Below are 20,160 nucleotides of genomic sequence, written 5' to 3' on the forward strand. Positions count from 1 at the left end.
CATGCGAAATCTTCAGTGAGGTCTAACTCTTCGCGGCCTTACCCTGTAGCCTGCCAACTTCATCTGTCCATGAGATTCTCTAGGCAAGAATACTGGAGTGGGCTGCCATGCCCTCTTCCAGGAGATATTCCCTACCCAGTAATGGAACCTGTGTCTCTTTACCACTGAGCCTGCGGAGAGGTCCAATATTTAACGGTAACGAGGATAAAAGCCACATGACTTAAATAACATAAGATGGGGTGGCACTGGTGGTATAAAAACATTTTATTCTTCTATTAAGACCCAGTTTTCCCTTGTAGGAGAGTTAATTTTTCACCACCCTTCCGACTTTCTCAAAAAACTGAGCGCTCTTTAACGGTGGGGGTGGAGGGCTGTGTTTTACTCATATTTTTATCTCCCAAGTTCTTAAACAGGATATATTCAATAACTGTTAAAAAAAAAAAAAGGAAAAAATATCATAAAGTACTTAAGAAATGGACAGTTTGATATACACGAGCACGGAAAAGATCTTCAAGACATTGCTGAGGAAAAAAAGGCAAACAAAAGAAGTACACAATAATATGTACAGTTCTGCACACTTTAAGGCTCATTAATCTCAGGTTCTTCCACAACAATATACTTGAAACAACTATGTATAAAATTTCATAATGCTGCGCATGAAACAGAAAAACAAGACCTACGTCTGGAAAGGAGGGTGGTGGATGAGGTCTTTTTGACAAGGAGAACGCATTCTTCATTTTTTGGTTTGCCTTTTGTTTACTGTTAAAACTATTTTTCAAGAAAGTGCGCATGAATTAGATTTCTTCTCTAATGAGAAACAGGGACTGACAGGATAACGATTTTATATCACTTCTTATACAAATGAAAAATGAAACGCCTTTCGGAAGATTTAGAAAAACAAATCAAAACCGGTAGAGAAGACAACGCAGAAAGTAACAAGGCTGTACGCTCCAGCGGTAGAAAGACAAGTCGCCAGAGCCGAGATTGGGGGAGGGGAATCTGAGCCAACGTAGAGCGTCACTGGAGAAAGCCACGCTGAAAGGCCGGCGGGATCCCGTGGGGGGCGGGGCCAGCCACGGTGCGCATGCGCACCCAGACTCAGGTGGCCGCCGCCGCGGAAGTGAAGCCACCTAGAGACGCCGCGCCGCTTGGGTGCTGCTGCGCGTGCGCGGGCGGAGCGGCGCCGGAGTCGTCTGCTTTGCCGCCTCCGCGGCTGTCTGCCCTGGATTTCAGTCTCGTGCTTCCTTCGTCCGCTCGCCGGCGGGTTCGCGCCCCTCTCGAGCCCCTGGTCAGCGAGGCAGGGGAAGGGGTTGGAGGGGGCTGTTGATCACCGCCCTTAAGTTGTGCTCGGGGCGGCCATGTCGGCCGGCGAGGTCGAGCGCCTAGTGTCGGAGCTGAGCGGCGGGACCGGAGGGGATGAGGAGGAAGAGTGGCTCTATGGCGGTACGGAACTTCCTGTCCCTTCTCTCTCTCCCGGGTTCTCTCAGGCTTCCCCTCCCGACCCGCAAACTGCCGGCATCCCGGGCCCCTCACGCCGCCGCCTGCGGCCTTCCGTGCGGAGCTTCTCCGGCCTGCCTTAGGCCGAGCGCGGCGTGCGCGTTCCCCGCCCCCCTCCGCCTCCTCCCGCCCAGCCCACGCCCCCAACGCGCAAAGAGCCAGCGACTGCCGGGCCCGGCTGGGCCGGGGGCGCGGGGTCGGAACCCAGCCTCGCTCTCCTCCGCGCCCGGGCTTCTCGGCCGCCTCGCCTCTGCACTCTTTCACTTGTTTCTTGTATCGATTCTGAGCCTTGTTGGCGTGTTTGTTGTTGCCCTTTGACTGTAGGATGCCCTTTTTGTCCCACAAACAGTCGTTTTGTAATAATAGCTGAATAAAGTTGATGCTGTAAAACTAACGTCTTGTTTCTTGATGGTCAGTTTGTGTGGAATGCACCTGCAAGGGTACCTCCTTGTCTGAAAGTCGTGCTTTAAAAATAATTAATTAAAAGAGTGAGAGAAAGAGATGGAATACATTATGGCCCATAAAGAAAATCCCGAATGTCTCCTGTATTAAGGTGAAATTTTTCTTTTTTAAGAGACTGCGCTTTAACCCACATAGAAGTACCTCATGTCCCTTAGGCTTATGGTTTTCAGTATCATCTCGTGTATCTATCTTTTCCACAAAATGAATTTACTGCATCTTTCACTTCCCCGTTGAGAGTTATTTGACATTTGTTTTTTAACTTCCATGAAGTCACAGTCCCTTTTCGTCTGTTAGCAGCGCTAAGTTTGCAAGTTAATGTTTGTGAAGTGCCTAAAAGGCATATTCTCGATTGTGTTCAGAGTAGTCTAGTAAAAGTGCATGTTTGGGCACCTTGCCGCTCCTTGACGTGACTTTGACAGATTTTGATTTTGGTAAACTTGTAAAATACATTACCTTTGGTGCAAGATTTAGTATTAGTACTCTTTGAGATGTAACTGTGTAGGGTTTCTTTTAGAAAGATCTAGAAATCTTTAATCCTTAAAAGTTGGTTTTTTAATTTACTTTTCATTAAAAGCATAATCTTGTTAAGTCGTTATAAGGTGATCTAACTCTGGATGTGCTTATAGGCCCATGGGACGTGCATGTGCACAGTGATTTGGCAAAGGACCTAGGTTAGTGCTTGTGATGATCCCTTCAGATTTTCATAATAACGGTTTCTTTAAGAGTGATTTGTTTGTTAATCTTATTTATTTATGTATGTATTTTTTTTGGTAGATGAAAATGAAGTTGAAAGGCCAGAAGAAGAAAATGCCAGGTTAGTGAAATTTCTTGTTGATACTTAACAAAGATTGTGTGGTACAGTGGTCCTGTCAACAGACTTGTCAAAATTATTTCATTGTAATCATTGGCTTGAATGAGATTGGAAGACACTGAGTCCTTTATGGTTTATTACTATTTCAGGATGTATCTTATACCAATTCTGTTTCTTAATAGCCTAGGGGACAAAAAGGTTTTGAGGTAAGGGTTTGAATATTTTTCATATTAAGTAACTTCATAACCTTAAGTGAGCTCAGTAGTGGAATATACAGGATAACCATTACACTACTAAGGAAAAAAGGTTTAAATTTTTAAAAAATAAAGGATTATTTGGGTAACTACTTTGACAACTTAACAACTTAAGTATTTCAAATTTAAAATTAAAAGTGGAATTAATGAATTTGTTATAAGATTGAAAGCATTTGTTACATTATTAAAAAGTCTGAGTGTCATTTATTGAGCATATCAGGGAGCCAGAAACTTACCCTCAATTTGAAATAGCTCATGGATACAAGTACATGGATACACGCTGACATTACTCTGACCAGATTCCTTAGTGTCTTATAATGGGGGAGGCATGATTGCAAAAAGGACTTTTAAAGAATATTTGGGTTTAAAAAGAGGAGAAAATGCCACTTCACACCCACTAGGATGGCTGTAATCAAAAGACAGGTAGTAACAGGTGCTCCTGAAAATACAGAGAAATTGTAACTCTGATGGTGGAGTTGTAAATGGTGCAGCTACTATGGAAAACTGTCTAATAGTTCCTCTAAAGGTTAAAATGTAGAGCTGCCACATGTTCGTGATCCAGGAATTCTACTCCTAGATACATTCTTTAGAGAAATTAAAACACACATCACAAAAAGTTTTATGTGAATGTTCATAGATAGCAACATTATTCATAATAGCCAAATATGAAAGTAACCCAAATGTCCATTAAATGATGAATGAACAGATTTAGAAAAGTGGTATATTCATAAGTTGAAATACTGTTTGCCAATAAAGAAAAACAAAGTACCGATATGTATTAGAATACAGGTGAACCTTAAAAGCATTATGCTTAGTGAAAGAAGCCAGCCACAGAGGACTAAGTACTGCGTTTCTAATTATATTAAGTGTACACAGTAGGTAAATACAAAGAGACAGAAAGTAGTTAGTAGTTACCGGGGTAGAAAAAAAATGGAGACCAACCAAATCTGTAAGATTTCTTTTTGGGATGATGGAAATGTAATTAGATAACAGTATTTTGTCTTCATACTTAAAAATCTTCTGGTTGTATGCTTCAGATGAGTAGATTGTATGGTATATGAATTGTATCTCTGCTGTTATTTTTTTAAAAGTGAATGAAGGGAAGAAGTGAGAAATGGAAACAGCTTAGGGGGTGTTGAACTTATTCTTCGCTTAAAAATACCCCTATTTTGGACGTATCTTTTTTTTTTTTATTAACTCAGTACTGTATCATCTGAAATCTTGCTATTTAATTTTGAAATGGATATATCCAAACCAGTTCCTAACCCTGATCTCAATAAATCACAAAGTTAGGATTTGTGTAGTGTACAGTGATGAAGGTAATATTACTTCCTATCCTCTTTTTCAGTTGGTCCAGAAATTAAGGATAATAACATGATTTTGTGAACTAATTTTTATTTTATTTTGTTAATATGAGTTCTTGGCTACCATTCTTTTTTTTTTTTTTTGGCTACCATTCTTGAAGTTTATTTTCTGATTTCTTACTTCCTCAATACACAGCCTGATTAAATTGATTGGAGAGGAAGCCCTCTCCCTCCCTTGTCATTGTCAAAATATCTACATGTTCCTTATTAGCACTTTATTTGGAAAGCTGTTTATGTCATCCAAAGTAAAAGATCTATCTTTAAAATTTTATTTTTCTAGAGAAAGCTTATAATTTTACCACATATCTAGCATTTTAGTGGTGATAGAGAATAAAAGCTTGTCTGTTGGGCACGAGCACCTGACAAACCTGTGTTCTGGTATTCAGAGTGGTACATATTACATTGCCCTAAATGAGCGAGCTCCTGCTGTTAGTTTTCCCCAGATTCTTTGTGACTAAAAAAGTGACTAACCCATCCTTGAAATTGTCATTAACCATTGCATTGTGCGATCTCTGACATGTTGCATTGATCCAAGTTTCGGTTAAATATACTGTTTTGTGACATTAAAAGAACAAGCCCAGCTGGTTTCTGAGAAATGTACTGAATAGTTATAGTTGCATATTTTTTTCCTTGGGCCAGTGTAGAATAATGAAAATTTAACAGATAAATTGTCAGGTTTTACCCTTCATTTTGCTTTATTTGGAGATTGTATTATGAAAAAAAAAAAACACTTCAGAGATTTAATTGATTCCTATAGAAACTGTTTGACAAAAAGTGAAGTTTAGAAGAGATTAGCAGGAATTCAGTGAAAAGAGCTTTGAACTGTATCAACATCTGGACGTTTTTCCTAGAAATGCTTTACCTAAATAATTGTGAGTTGCCTTGTACCTGAGTTTATTTATCTGTAAAATGAGGTTAATGGTTAATTTCTACTATAAAAATTATAATTGTTAAAAATATAAAAAACCAATTGCATTACACTACTGGGACTTTGACTTCATGGATAATGGTCATATGCTGTCTCGTGAAAATAAGAGTGTTTATTATTGTTTAGCAATTTTGTTATAACAGGGCAAATTCAAGTTAATAACTAGCCTTAAAAAAGTATTTTTGTCATGTGTGAAAATTACATCTGGAGCTCTTCACTGCCAAACTGGAAGGCAGTCTTAAATGAAAATTAACTTTTTTTTTTTAGTCTTAAAATTTGTTTTTTATTTGACAAAGGACATATATCCAATAAGGTGAAACTATAGAATGAGGAAGAAGCTTGTGTGTTAACTGAATACTGGGTTAAAATGATCATACTACCCATCTGAGTTCCTTTGGCACCAGGGAAAAGAGGAAACTGTTGCATAGACCTTGGCCGTTCCTACAGTAACTCAATGTTCAAGGTAGTTTTAGGGTAAATAAGATTAAGTATGATGCATATTTTAAAAATGTAAAAAACTCAAATTGTTCCCCACCATCAAACTGCAAATTTGGCATCATTAACAAACTGTGGATGCAATTCCATTTTACTTACAGTGTTGAATGTACATGTTGTGTATAGGCATTAGGAATAGCAGAGTAAGACAAGTGATTTTTACCATCTTTTTTCTTATCCAACGGAGACAGTAATTTCAAGAAACTATCAGACATAGCTTAAAAATACTACAGTGCTCCATCCTTCAGAAAAGTAATACAAAGCGTGTGCTTGTTTTTGTTGCTTGTAGTGCCAATCCTCCATCTGGAATTGAAGATGAAACTCCTGAAAATGGCGTACCTAAACCGGTAACACAAGGCTTTGAGATCTGGTTACTTCTCTGTTCAAAATCTTTATCTGTAGTTTCCCGTTCACCTAGGAAAAAACCCCAAATTTAGCATTACTTGCAGTATTTTGCATGAGAATTAGTGGGAGGAAACTCTAGATGAAATGGAGCATTTACAAAGTCTTAATGTTTATTGCTTTAATAAAGAGCAGTTTATTATTAATAGCCTAGTTTTTTCAAAGCAAACACTGAGTCTTGCAACCCAAGTTTATCAAGTGTTTTTAGCAGATATATCTATTTTATTTATATATATATATGTGTGTGTGTATGACAGTCTGACCTCATGCCTGTTAAAAGTGATGATTTGCAGGTGAACAAATCATTGGTCTTAGGAATATTTTAACATGCTTTAATCCTATAAAAAAGAAATTGTATTCTGCTAGCTCGAACTTGTATACAAAAAACTTAGCCTATGAGTTCTACTTTTTAATTTTACTGTTATGTGACTAAGCACAAAAAAGCCTTTTAGAGTCAAAATAAAACCTTTGTGTATGGCCCAACTTTTACTCATAGAAACAAAGTATTCCCTCAGTCATTTGCGTGCAGGGCCTCTACTGTGTGTAAATGATTGTCAGGAGTAAATGAACTGTTTTTTAACTGTGGTGATTTTAACCATGACTCTGTGACCCTTAAAAATTATTTTCCTTTTACCTTCATGTTCTTTCTGTTAAGAATTCCTCAAATTTTCTTAAGTTTGTCTTCTAGATATTTTAGTATGTTGCCTTAGATCTTTTTTTAAGAGCAACAGTTCTTAATAGGAAGAATACATGTGGTGTTATTTACAAAAAGACAATGATGAGAAAAACTTTTACTTAACATCGTTATCCTTTTGTCATGTAAAACGTCAGAGTTGTAAATGAGTTGCAATAGGCAGCAGCACTATAACTTTTTCCTTAAAAGGAGCTCAAAAAATGCAAAGCAGTTACCTTTTCCATCTCAAATGTTGAAATGGATTAATGAGTGCGTTTTGTGGTGGTTTTTTTGGTGTAGAAAGTGACTGAGACTGAAGATGATAGTGACAGCGACAGTGATGATGATGAGGACGATGTTCACGTCACTATAGGAGACATTAAAACAGGAGCACCACAGTATGGGTGAGTTATTATTAAGTAACAGTTGTATGTGCTTAAATCAAAGGCAGTGTGCCTGTATCAGGCAAGTAGTGATTGATTCCATTGTTTTTACAATTTTTCCATCTGACCAGGATATGAATTCTTATTAAAATTTCATCTGATAAATTGCTAAGACAGGTACAAGTTCTTGTCACAAGGAAAAAAAAATGTTTGTAACTATCTGTGGTGATGGATGTTAACTAAACTTACTGTAATCGTTGTGACAATTTATACATATATCAAATCATTCTGTTGTAAACCTAAAGTTAATACAGTATTATATGTCAGTTATAGGGCTTCCCAGGTGGCACTAGTGGTAAAGAACTCGCCTGCTAATGCAGGAGACATAAGAGACACGGATTTGATCCCTAGGTCGGGAAGATCCCCTGGAGGAGGGCATGGCAACCCACTCAAGTATTCTTGCCTGGAAAATCCCAGAGGAGCCTGGAGGGCTATGGTCTATAGGGTCACAAAGAGTCAAGATACAACTGAAGCGACTTGGCACGCATATGTGCATCTAGTTACATCTCATGATGTAAAGGGATTTCAGAATGAAATTTTTTTCCTTAAATATAAAGTTAGGTAAACTTGTGTGGAAGAAGCAGTTTTTTATTCTTGAAGTGTTTTTACAAATTAATTGAGTGCCACAGATTCTTTAATTAGAATTAGAAAACCTTAAATTGTTGTTTGCATCTATATTGTTTTTAACATTTTATTACTTTTCCAGACCTGAGTTTAGGTTCTTTAATTTTTTTGTTCAATAAAAACAATACCCAAAGTCCACTTTTTTGCTTTTTATAGTGTATTTTTCAAGTGGTTAATAATCCTGAGAGCTGTTCATGCCAATATCTTGTCTCAGGGTCTATAGTCTGTAAAGCTGAATCAAGTGAATGGACTGCTGAGGAATAAAGTATGGATTGTGATTTTGTTATGGTGGTAGAGTAAGAGTTGACATTTTTTTCTGTGCTTTTCAGTTTGGGTGTATACTGTGGTACCATTGCATTGGAAACAAACTTTTCATTAATTGCGCTATGGTTTATTAGGCAGTCTTATCTGAAATGGAACAATATATACATAAATACTTTTGAATATTTTACCTAGTAGAGAAATTTTTTGAAGTTGTTTCAGGAAGCTTAAAGGTTATTCAGTTGTCATAATTAGTTTTGCATTGTGATAATGACTGCTTGTGGAATTTTAAGACCCTAGCAACTTTTGGGGGGGCAGGATTTAAATGATTCATGTTAGGGTAATGTTTGATGTTCTCATTCCCACTTAAATGATTAGTGTTGAGCTTGTGATGTTAGTAAGCCTTTATGGTAATAGGCCTTTGTCATCTGGGCTTCCCTGGTGGCTCAGATAGTAGAGAATCCACCTGCCGTGCAGGAGACGACCTGGGTTCAATCTCTGGGTTGGAAACATCCTCTGGAGAAGGGAATGTCTACCGCCTCCAGTATTCTTGCCTGGAGAATCCCATGGACAGGAGGAGCTACAGCCCTGCTGGCGGGCTGCAGTCCATGGGGTCACAAAGAGTCAGACACAATTGAGTGACTGACACTTTGACTTTCTTTTTTATCTGCACTACACAGAAGGAACACTTTAAAATAATACCATAGTATTCATTGCATTTTTAGTAAATATTGTTCTCTAAAATTATTTGTATTTGTAAGTATAGAAGAATTAAAGGAAATGGTGATTATTTTTTATAAATATGACCAATTTTGGGGTAAGACTTTCATACAAATATTAAATACACATAGACTCCCATAGTACTTTATCTGAACTTTATTTCTTATAGCAGTTTCATGGATTGTAATTATGTTTGCATATTTATCACAGTTAGACTCTGAAATCTTTGAGTAGAAACCATGGTTTATGAATTTTCCTATTTCTTACATTGTCCAACATATGGTATTTTGTAGATGTTTATTTAGTAAATAGACTGCATGTTAAAAAACACAGTTGTGTTTGAACTTTTTTCTTCCCTCAACATTTGACCATTAAAATTTTCAAACATTCAAAGAAGTTTAGGGAATTGATGTGGACACCCATTTACTCATCAGCTGGATTATATAATCTATGTTTTGCTGTGTTTGCTGTATCACCTGTCTATGTACTACCTACCTCCATGCTTCCACCCACTCATCAGTCCATCTTTTCTTTTGTGTTTTTTAATGCATTTCAAACTAAGTTACAGATCTTTCTGGAGAGTATAAAGCTTTTTAAACCTTGCTATCTCAAGATATAGCCATTGAAAACTGAAAGAAAGCCAAGGAGAAAATAAAATTTGATGAATATTTACTTTGTGCAGTGTTTTCAGAAGCAAATTTAAAGAGCAAATTGTTTTTAAGGAACAGTGCTAAATTGGTTTATTGTAAGCTGCTAGAAAGTAAAAACTAGAATTGTTGTAGGTAACATACTTTTTGTTACAGAGTTTATTCTATCTATAAGGAGGGTAGGAAGAAAAGCAAATCTTAGGGTAGGAATAATTTACCTTGTATAGAAGAGTGGCTTCTCAGCTATGTCTTTGAAATTCATCTGCTCATTCATTAAATACTTTTTAAAGATAGCTTGTCTGGCATTCTTTTAATTGAAGATGGGAATATAAACTGTTCTTGTTTATCAAAAGTAGTGAGGAAGACAGACATGTGAGCAGACACTTTCGAGCTAGTCTGTGTAAGTACTTAGCCGGAAACATGTACAGTGATTTAAAAGGTTTGAGAGGACGGTTGCTAAAAGTCTACATGTGTTGAAGAGAAAATTCTAGAGGAGGTAGTATTTGAGTTTGTTTCAACAATTCTTGAGACAGAAGGAAATGGACTGATGGCTTTGGCAGAGGAAGCTACTTAGATGTAGTAGCAGCATGACTTAGAGGAATCAGAATGCTGGAGAATAACATAGATGAGAAAGGTTGCTTCTTTAAACCACAGAAGAGGGAAGGTAGTACATTTTTGCCATGCCATCATGGAACCTTTGAAGGTTACTAGGTAGGTCACATTTGAAATAAAAGTCTAGCAGAAGTAGTTGAGATGTGCTAGACAGATTAGTAGGTTTGAAGTGATCATGCACGGGGGATGATGATCAGCACTAAACAGCAGCAGTCCACAGGGGCGGATGGGATAATTTCACATGTGTGAATAAAGAGTAAATGGAAATAACGCGGTAATGGGTGGTTATAGACGGAAAAGGAGATAAAGGACTCAATGACTTGGAGATTTCTAGGTGAGTTCATTGTATACGTAACAGTGTATTACCATATATGGGTACGTTGGGAGGAGCAGGTTAAAATAAAATTTCTTGGCACATTTAATTTGAGGCTCCTTTAGACATCCAGGTACATGAGATCTAGCCCCTAGAGAAGCCTGAGATCTCATGGTGGCGGGGCAGCTATTGACTGGTGTCAGATTTACTTGAGTACAGTTTTCCAGACAGTGAAGCTTCTTTACGCACAGTGAATGCAAAGGCTTGGTGGCATTAAAAAAGAAAAGTAACATTTTAAAAGGCACAATGGGGAAGGGAAAGTAGTTGGATGGGAAGTAAAGAACTTCATGTAATGAACTATGGTAAGCCATAAATACTGTTTTGGTTTATCCTTTAGCAGCTCTGTTAGAGGACCATTTGGAGACAGTCCTTGTTTTTTGTACTTTGACTTTCAAATAGCTGGGACTTTTGTATATCTTATATAGATACCTCAGAGTGCTTTTGCTGTGCTGAACTTGATTGTTGAAATGTAAGTATTAAGAGGCAGGAACCATATTTGTCCAGTTCCTCATCCTCTCTCCTTAGCTTAGAACTATATGTGATACGTTGTTGGTACTCAAGCATTTATTGTTGTGTCTGACTCTTTCGACCCCATCGACGACTCTGTCAGGCTTCCCTGTCCGTGGGATTTCCCAAGCAAGAGTACTGGAGTGGGTTGCCATTTCTTTCCCCAGGGGATCTTTCCGACCCAGGAATGGAACCCATGGCTCCTGCTGCTCTCCTACATTGCAGGCGGCTTCTTTACCGCTAAGCCATGGGCGGAAGCATTTATTAGATTAATTAATTAGTCAATGAGATGATAAAACCTTTCAAGTTGATAATGATGGTCCTCCTTGATAGTAACAGATTTGTTTGGGCTACCTTAGATTTCTTACATTTATAGCAGTGGAGCTTTATACAAATATTTGAGTATTTTATTGAATATAGCCTTACTTTTTTTAGGCAGAATAACCTAGGTGTCACAATTAACACATAGGAGGCAAAAGATGAACATTATTAGGCAAGCAAGAAGCAGTGAGTTTTTGCAAGTCCAAATGAATGAGTAGGAGATGAGGAAGTAAAAACAAGGCATGTAAACTATTCTTTCCTTTCCAGCCAAATTTCTGGTTAGTTTCTAACAGTGGAATATTGAATTATTTACAGGTAGGTTTTTAAGATGGAAAATTAATCATACTTTAAAAAAAATTCTGTTTATCTTTTATTAAGCAAGTGACAGACTTTTAAAATTTAAACCATTTTCTAAAATGTTTGAGTTTAGTGTCCGTTTATCCAGTTAATATGTGGGTATATAATTTATATGTACATACTGAATATTTTACTGTTTTCATTTCAGCATTTCAGGATAATTTTTATTATTTTGCTTTTAGGAGTTACGGTACAGCACCTGTAAATCTTAATATCAAGACCGGAGGAAGAGTTTATGGAACTACTGGTAAATTTATTTTCGCAGTTGCATCAATAGGAAAATCGGGCATATATCTGAATAAGTCATGAATAGACGTTAGTTATTACAGCTCAGTTAAAAAGAACAGTATTGACCATATATCGTGGGCACTTTCCTGTAAATGGCTAGTTAATGAATACTTTAGGCTGTGTGGGTCCCGTAGGGTTCCTGTCGCATGTGTTTTTTTGTTGTTTGTTCTACAGCTTTTTTAAAAGGTAGAAATCTTTCTTAGCTGACAGAATGTATGAAGGTAATGATTTTAAACAGGGAAGTTTCTTGGTACAGGAATCCCTTATTATAAATAAGAAGTCTCTAATCTCTTTATTTTATCTTATAACTACACCATAAACTTTGACCTCACTTTTTATTTGTGGAAACGTTACTACTTAGTGTGAAATCGTTGCCACAATTAGTGCTAGCATTAGCAGTAGTAAAAAGGAGTCATTGTTTTTTATTTATCTGTGGTATCTCTCACTAATATGGTTCCTTTACCGTTTTGTAATTTTCTAAAGTAGGAACAAAGGTCAAAGGAGTAGATCTTGATGCACCTGGAAGCATTAATGGAGTTCCACTCTTGGAGGTAGATTTGGATTCTTTTGAAGATAAACCATGGCGTAAACCTGGTAAGATTATTGTGGATTATATCAGTTTGAAAAAATTTTTAGTATAAATAATCATTAGCAAATTTTTTTTCAGCATCAGTATGAACAATCATTAGAATTTTTCCAGCATAGACTATTATTTTTTAAATGTAATTTTTATTGTCTTAAGCACACAAGTAATAATGACTTATATTATTAAATCTTACAGGTGACCTAGCATTATATAAAAGTAGACTCATTGTTTTTATTATAATGCTATTTCTAGAGGAAATAACTTTGGTCAAAAGTTTGTATAGTTCTGTTGCTTTGTGGTATTGGGAGAATTGGTAAAATTATAAGAGGCGATAAGACTTAATAGAACTCTATATATTTTTACAGTTTATTATATTTTATGTACTACATAAAAATAGAATTGAAATCATTTGTACACTGAAAGTGTGTTTTATCTTTAGGTGCTGATCTTTCTGATTATTTTAATTACGGGTTTAATGAAGATACCTGGAAGGCTTACTGTGAAAAACAGAAGAGGATACGAATGGGGCTTGAAGTTATACCAGTTACCTCTACTACAAATAAAATTACGGTAATTAGTAAATATTCCAAAATACCCCAGCCTTTTCTGCTGTCCCAATTTTATTCCCTAAATCAGTTTTTCCCTATAAAGGTGGTTAAATGCTATATGATAGTTTAAAAATTCCATTTTACCGTGTTTGTTTTTTTCCCTTCCTTCCCTTTCAGAGTTTCATATTAATGATTATCTGATGTTTTTAGTTTCATGTTGCAGACTAGCCACAGCTAGTTTGTCTTTATGTGGCCTGTCAATTAAAAATTATGTGGTATCTTAATGGGGAATATGTTATTTAACTTAGGCCGAAGACTGTACTATGGAAGTTACACCAGGTGCAGAGATCCAAGATGGCAGATTCAATCTTTTTAAGGTGAATTTTAGTAAATTATCCTTGGTTGCTCTCATTTTTTGTTCTTGAGTCTGCTCCCATACCACTACTTGAGGGACAAGATTAAAATGGAAATAGCTACCTTTTTTCCAAATCTTCAGCTTCCTGGTGACTTACAAATTTGCTGATTGTTGTTTTATCTCCACTTTTGCAAGCATGTGAATTATAGCCTATTATACTAACAAATGCAAAGTAAAACTATTCTTGCTATATGTTGTGATTTTATTTTGAGTCGAGTGTATGTTTGTTTGTAGGATATAAAAGTTCATGCCATCAGGCTAAGCACTCATTGTAGATCCTGCTGTAATTTTTATCAGAATTGGAGACTTGTTTTTCCTGATTTTCTGTTAAAAAATGGTAAGGTAGATGGCATACCGTGTATTATCTGTGTGACACTGAAATCATTGATGTGATGTCTCTTACAGTTTAAGGTATCTCAAGAATCTTAGGTATTCTTTGAGAGTTGCCAAGAAAGACTCAACAGAATTAGGATAAAGTCATTGATTTTTTAAATGAATACTTAAAAGGAGCATGTTAGTGAGGAACTTGTAGGTTGATACCACTTGGGTATCAGGTCTGACTTTTTGCTTCTCTATTCCATATGATCATTCCAAAGAATAATAATATATTTTCATACTTGTGTGATACACAGCATCCCACAAACTTTTCTCAAAACCTGATTGTAAACTCTTCTTCCTTTACTTTAAGTCTTAATTCTTGATTCTTGTGTTGAGTCACACTGGGATGAAGACCGGTAGTGACTTTTAGTTTGAGCTATACACTCAGGGAATTTTTATGGGCAGGAACTTTTCTGTGTCCCTTTTGGGGCTTATAGCCCTGTCCTTCAAAATACTGCCTTATGCAATGCATGTGCTATATCCGCAGATGTAGCCGCTCTGCTGGACACAGTTCTGTATAGAGAATTTAATTTTAATTTACATCCTACTTTGGGTAAGTATTTGGTTCTTGTTCTGCTGTAAATATTTTGAAAGTGTTTGATGTCTCTCATTTTAAATGGTCATCAAGTTCTTTTTGGTGATAACCTACTTATTTAGACATTGAATATATTGTCTTTTACAATTGCAATGAATAGAGAAGTTATCTTGATGAGGATATAGTTTGTTTGCAATGGTGCTTTTCATTTTCTTCCAACAGAAATGAGAAATGCCTTTTTAAACTTTAAGTTTTTGTATACTTTGTGTTTTCTTGCAGTAAGCTTCTAAAAGCAAAGAATAAGAAGAAACTGCTAGGGTGCTAAAGGTAGCCATTGTGAATAAGTTATACATACAGTCTCCTGAAAAATTATTTTGAAGTTTCTTTTGATCATGTGAGAGGAGATAATTGTTCCATTCTGATTTATTTACTTCTGAGAGAAGAAGGACTTGGATTTGATAGGTGTAGTCAAATTATTTAAGAAATCAGCCTTATTGGATCAGAGAGTTAGTTCTGTTTGGAGAATAGAAGATATGGCTTTGTAGGGTGTAGTGTAATTTTAGAAAGCCTAGAAACCAGGAAGATGAGTTGGAGGAATTATTGCCTGTTCGTGATTAGGAGAGTGACTTACAAGTACTACTGTTTTGGTGGCAGTATATGGTGTAGTTGAATAAAGTCCAAGCTCTTGTCCACTTCTCTACCATTTTGAACTGTAATTATTAGGATTGGTGAGAAGGAGATAGAAGGAAAAAACTTGCCCAACTTTATTGACATATCCGAATGTCTTCCTTGTGCCCAGCCCTGTGCTACAGTGAAACAGTCTTTGTGTTCAGGGAGCTCATGGTCTGAGTGATGTATACATGCAAACTGATAACCATATTGTGTTGTGAAAGTGTTATATTGGTGTTCTGACAAAACACAGTAAGGAGTTCAGAGACAAGAGTGGGTTATCCTACATTGCAGAGTCTAGAAGAGTTCAAATGGGATGTGATGAAAAATGAGTAAGCTTGCATTACTACAAGAGAGGAGAGTAGAGAAGATTGTAGGCAGAGAGAACAATGTGAACAAAACCAGGTAGTGTGAAAGAAGAGTTGAGAATCAGTAAGAGATACAGGAGAGAAGTCTGGAAATGGTAGAAATGATGTGAAAGACTAATCTGCAACTAGCCTACAGACGTGTGGATAGGTAGTAGGAAGCCATTTGAAAGTTCTTGGGTATAAAAATAGCATAAGCAAATCTGGTTTTCAGAAAAAAGAACTGGTAACCAGGGTGACCCTTAGAGTATAAAGGGGCGAAATGTGAGTCAGAGTCCAGATAGGAAACTGTTGGAGTAGTATAGGTACAAAATGAACAAGGACTCAGACTAATACTGGTGAATGGACAAAAGAATAGGGTTTTAAAGTTATTTTTATATCTAATACAAATATTTGTTTTATCGTTAGTTATCTGAGGGACGGCCAATCAGCATCTTTAAAATAACTTTTAAACTTTTTATTGAGTAAATTTTCAAACATTCTAACAAGTAGATTTGCTGTTGTTGTTTGGTCACTAAGTCTGTCAGACTCTTTGGGACTCTCTGGAATGGGTTGCCAATTCACTGTACAAATGAACCACCATGTATTTATTATAGTATCTCAAGTGATTTATTAATGTTTTCACATTCTTAAAGTCTTTTTGTGCACTTCAGTATAAAGTCAATTGAGTATAACAATTGTATAATTATATAATTGGGAGTGAGGGCAAGAAAAAAGTGACTAGTAAGAATGGGTGATATGTTTAAGAAAAATTGACCACAGCCTTCTCTTAAAGTATTAATGTTTGTGTGTGCACACCTGCATAGGTTGGTTTCCCATCCACCCCACCCCCTACTCTGGAAGCATGTATGAGCTTTGTCACCGTTGTGAATTTCTTAAGATGTGTTGGTCTGTTATCCATTGTACTAAGCATTTATTTGTACCTTTTTAATCTGGAACTATAAATCCTTCATTTCCGGGGTATTTTCTTATGTTATTTTTTTTACTTTGTCTTCATCTGCCTTTTGGACCTCTTATTCAAAAATTGGGTCTCATGCTAATTCCTTTTTCTTTTCCTTTCTCTTTGTTTTCCATTATCTAGAGATTTCTTTGGCTTCAGAGTGCTTTTGTTCACTTTTTCATTTCTGCTGTTATGTTTTTGAATATATAAGAAGATTTTTCTTCAGTAATTAACTGTAGCATCGATTCTTTTCTGTAAAAAAAAAAATATATATATATATATATTTATTTTTAGTTTTTACCTGTGCTTGAGTCTTTGTTGTTGGATGTGGGCTTTCTTGCACATCTAGTTGCAGCAAGTGGGGGCTACTCTTCTAGTGGTGCGGTGGCTTCTTTTGTTATAGAGCACAGGCTCTCGGCTCAATAGCTCAGTGGCCTGTGGAATCTTCCTGGACTAGGGATCAAACCAGGGATGAAACCGGTTTCCCTTGCATTGCAAGGTGGATTCTCAGCCACTGGACCACTAGGGACACCCCTAGCATCCTGTTCTGACTCGGGCATGCAGTGTTTTTTCTCCCTCTGTCTCTCAGAATATCTTAATGGTATTTTCTGTTAGGCTTTCTTTTTTGTGCATAGTCTGTTTTCTCCAAGTTGATTTTTTAAGTTTGTTGTTGTTGGCTTTCGCCTTTGACTTTTCTCAAGTATTTGTTGATCCCTGGTCATTACTAACTCATGAGCGTGTGGGCCACTGAAAAGACAATTGAGAGGTCTGTGCATATGGGTAGAACTTGATTGTATACTTGACTGTAGGGTTAAGCATTTTTCAGTCTCTGATGGTTAGTATCTTTATCTTTTTGCTTTTGGGGGTTTTTGTTTTTGAAATCTGAGTTTTCAGAGAAGACGTTAGTCTCCTACCTGAGGGTTTATGTTTATACTTGACTGGTTGAAGTGTTTTGGCAGCTAGAGTTGTCAGTTCCTGAATCTTTGCAGGTCTTGCTGTGAAAATCAATGTGTCTTTGCTTTCTCATTGCTGACTTAGGATTCAGATTCTTTGGTTTGCTCAGTTACTTTTTTTTCATCTGCTTTCAAAGTCCTGACTTTTGTTGTCTTCCCAATATTTTTGTTCTTCTGAGTTGAAATAAAATTGTAATAATTTATGTGGTTTTCTACTTTTATTTTTTCATCTTAACATATGGTATTTTTCTAGGTTAATAAAGTTTTTTGATAAATAACACTTTATAAATATTTGCATATTCCTTTATTTGGGTGTTTCACAATTTATTTTTAGATATTATTTTATAATATTAAGCATGTAAATAATGCTATAAAGGGCAGTTGAAGGAAATTTTACAAATAAGTTTTGGCATAATTTGATAATTTGGTTAAATAGCTTCTTAAGGTTATAGACTTCAGTTAACTTTTCTTTGGATACATAAAATCTGAGTTTGTTTTATAAAATCAGTCACAATGTCTTAGAGTTATTTCTCTTATAGTCTTTTATTAAAACATTAGATCATGTGGAAAAAGTAATCTCAGTATGTTCTGACTGAACAAGTTTTGAGTCTATTAATGCTGAGTGTAACTTGAAGATAAGGTGATAGTGCTATTGCAAGTTGATTAGGAGGGTTGCTAAAATGGTGAAGATTTTCAGGATTGTTTGAGTATATTATGAAGAAATTAACAAGAAAAGAAAACTAGGTTAGGAAACAGCAGTTTTCACGTGTTTGAGAGTGCACCGCGTCCCCCTGTTGCCTCTCTCACGTTTCCCGCGTTATAGACACTGCACCGTGTCCCCCTGTCGCCTCTCTCACGTTTCCCGCGTTATAGACACTGCACCGTGTCCCCCTGTCGCCTCTCTCACGTTTCCCGCGTTATAGACACTGCACCGTGTCCCCCTGTCGCCTCTCTCACTTTTCCCGTGTTATAAACACTGCACCGTGTCCCCCTGTCGCCCTCTCTCACTCTTCCCGTGTTATAGACACTGCACCGTGTCTCCCTGTCGCCCTCTCTCACGTTTCCCGTGTTATAGACACTGCACCGTGTCCCCCTGTCGCCCTCTCTCACTCTTCCCGTGTTATAGACACTGCACCGTGTCCCCCTGTCGCCCTCTCTCACTCTTCCCGTGTTATAGACACTGCACCGTGTCCCCCTGTCGCCCTCTCTCACTTTTCCCGTGTTATAAACACTGCACCGTGTCCCCCTGTCGCCCTCTCTCACTCTTCCCGTGTTATAGACACTCTAGTTTGCACTCTCCTCCCTCCGCCCCTACTTCTTTCCAGCCCTCTCCCTTCCTCCTTCCTAGTTTTTATTTTTCCTCCTTCCCAATTTTTAATTGAGCATTGACTATGTGAGGAAGTTTCTTAGGTTCCAATGGAAAGAGGAAATAAGCATTTCTAGACATAGATTTTGTGGTCTTAGAGATTATCTGACTTAATGGGAAAGATAATTAGAAAATCATGGCAAAAATTATGTTGTTGTAAACTCCAAGTGGGCTTCCCTTATGAATGACGTTAAAAGAAGTGACATTTAAGCTAAGTCCCAAAGCCAGTCACATAGCAAATACATTTGAGCACTGACTGCGTGCCAGTGTATTTAGGCTATTAGGATACAGATCTGAGCTGGATGACATCCGTGTTTTCCAAGATCCTATGTTATAGTGGCAGCAGGCAGGCAATAAACGTAAATAAGAGGACTTTAGATAATGATACTAGTAAGAAATTCTGTGAAGAAAATACGAAATAGTAATGTGATAGAGATGACATGATGGAGACTGGGGTTAGCCATTTCAAGGAAATATTTGAACAGTACTTGAATGATTGCAAGGAGGTTGTCATGATGATCTTATAAAGCAAAAGGACCGTCTAGTGCAAAGGCAACTTTAAGGAGGAACTTACCTGTTAAAAAGAAGAAAAAAGGCCATTGTGATTGGATGTTGTTAAAATAAGTTGGGGAGGTAGGCAGGGCCGATACCAAAGATTGCTTTGGCTGTGTACAGAGGATGGATTTTAGAGAGGTAAGGTCAAAGGAAAGAGTCCAGGTAATGTAGCAGAACAGTTGAGATGTGGTGATGGATTTGACCTGAATTTTAATAGTGAACATAATGACAAGTGGTTGAATTTGGTATATATTGTCAAGGTAAAGTTGATATCGGATATGCAGACATATTGGCTAATTGCTAAGGTTTTGTTTTTTTTGTTTGTTTTTACTAAGCAACTCGGTAGATGATGGTGCCATTTACTTATAGGAGGAAGACTTGGAGAGGATCAGATTGGTGGATAGAGGGAAGTCAGTAGCTTTGTTTTGTCCATATGAGTCTGAGATGCTTGTTAGACATGGTAAGAAGCTAGGTGCTCGGGAGTGCACTTGAGACCTTACTGTCATTTTTGAGTATCCTTCACATCCCCAGGAAGATCAGCACATTTCTTTTTCTGTGTTCTCATAGGCTCTTTTTATCCCAGTTATTTTTTTCATAACAGTTAAATTGCTCTGATGCTTTGTGTGTCTGTATTTTCCCACAGTATGGATTTTGTTGTATTTCTCTCTGTGGTCCCCGTTTCTGGTACATAGTAGACAATAAATGTTGAACGAATAAATCATGTTTATTTTCCCTGTCACTACACCCTGAAGTTTTCCTGTCACATGTCTATCAAATCTATTTCTGTCTTTCTATCCTCATTGTCTAGGTG

The 20,160-nt window shown here is 37.0% G+C and overlaps 1 protein-coding gene across 18 annotated transcripts in view; it reads left to right on the forward strand.

The window, feature by feature from the left end:
- Nucleotides 1-1,141: 1,141 nt before the first annotated feature.
- Nucleotides 1,142-20,160, forward strand: part of FIP1L1 (factor interacting with PAPOLA and CPSF1) — a 66,314-nt gene continuing 47,295 nt past the window's right edge. For 3 of the 18 annotated variants that reach the window (XM_043447592.1, XM_043447596.1, XM_043447594.1), the window contains exons 1-9: nt 1,147-1,443; nt 2,586-2,630; nt 2,734-2,773; nt 6,101-6,158; nt 7,187-7,290; nt 11,934-11,998; nt 12,523-12,633; nt 13,065-13,195; nt 13,482-13,550. In XM_043447592.1, the coding sequence (XP_043303527.1) occupies nt 1,359-1,443; nt 2,586-2,630; nt 2,734-2,773; nt 6,101-6,158; nt 7,187-7,290; nt 11,934-11,998; nt 12,523-12,633; nt 13,065-13,195; nt 13,482-13,550 (708 nt within the window). In that variant the 5' untranslated portion in view covers nt 1,147-1,358. Of the gene's footprint in view, nt 1,444-2,585; nt 2,631-2,733; nt 2,774-6,100; nt 6,159-7,186; nt 7,291-11,933; nt 11,999-12,522; nt 12,634-13,064; nt 13,196-13,481; nt 13,551-20,160 lie in introns of all 18 variants that reach the window. The other 15 variants (XM_043447593.1, XM_043447597.1, XM_043447595.1 and 12 more) reach the window with 9 other exon arrangements.

Source organism: Cervus canadensis, chromosome 26 (genome assembly GCF_019320065.1).
Source record: "Cervus canadensis isolate Bull #8, Minnesota chromosome 26, ASM1932006v1, whole genome shotgun sequence".
NCBI lineage: Eukaryota > Metazoa > Chordata > Mammalia > Artiodactyla > Cervidae > Cervus > Cervus canadensis.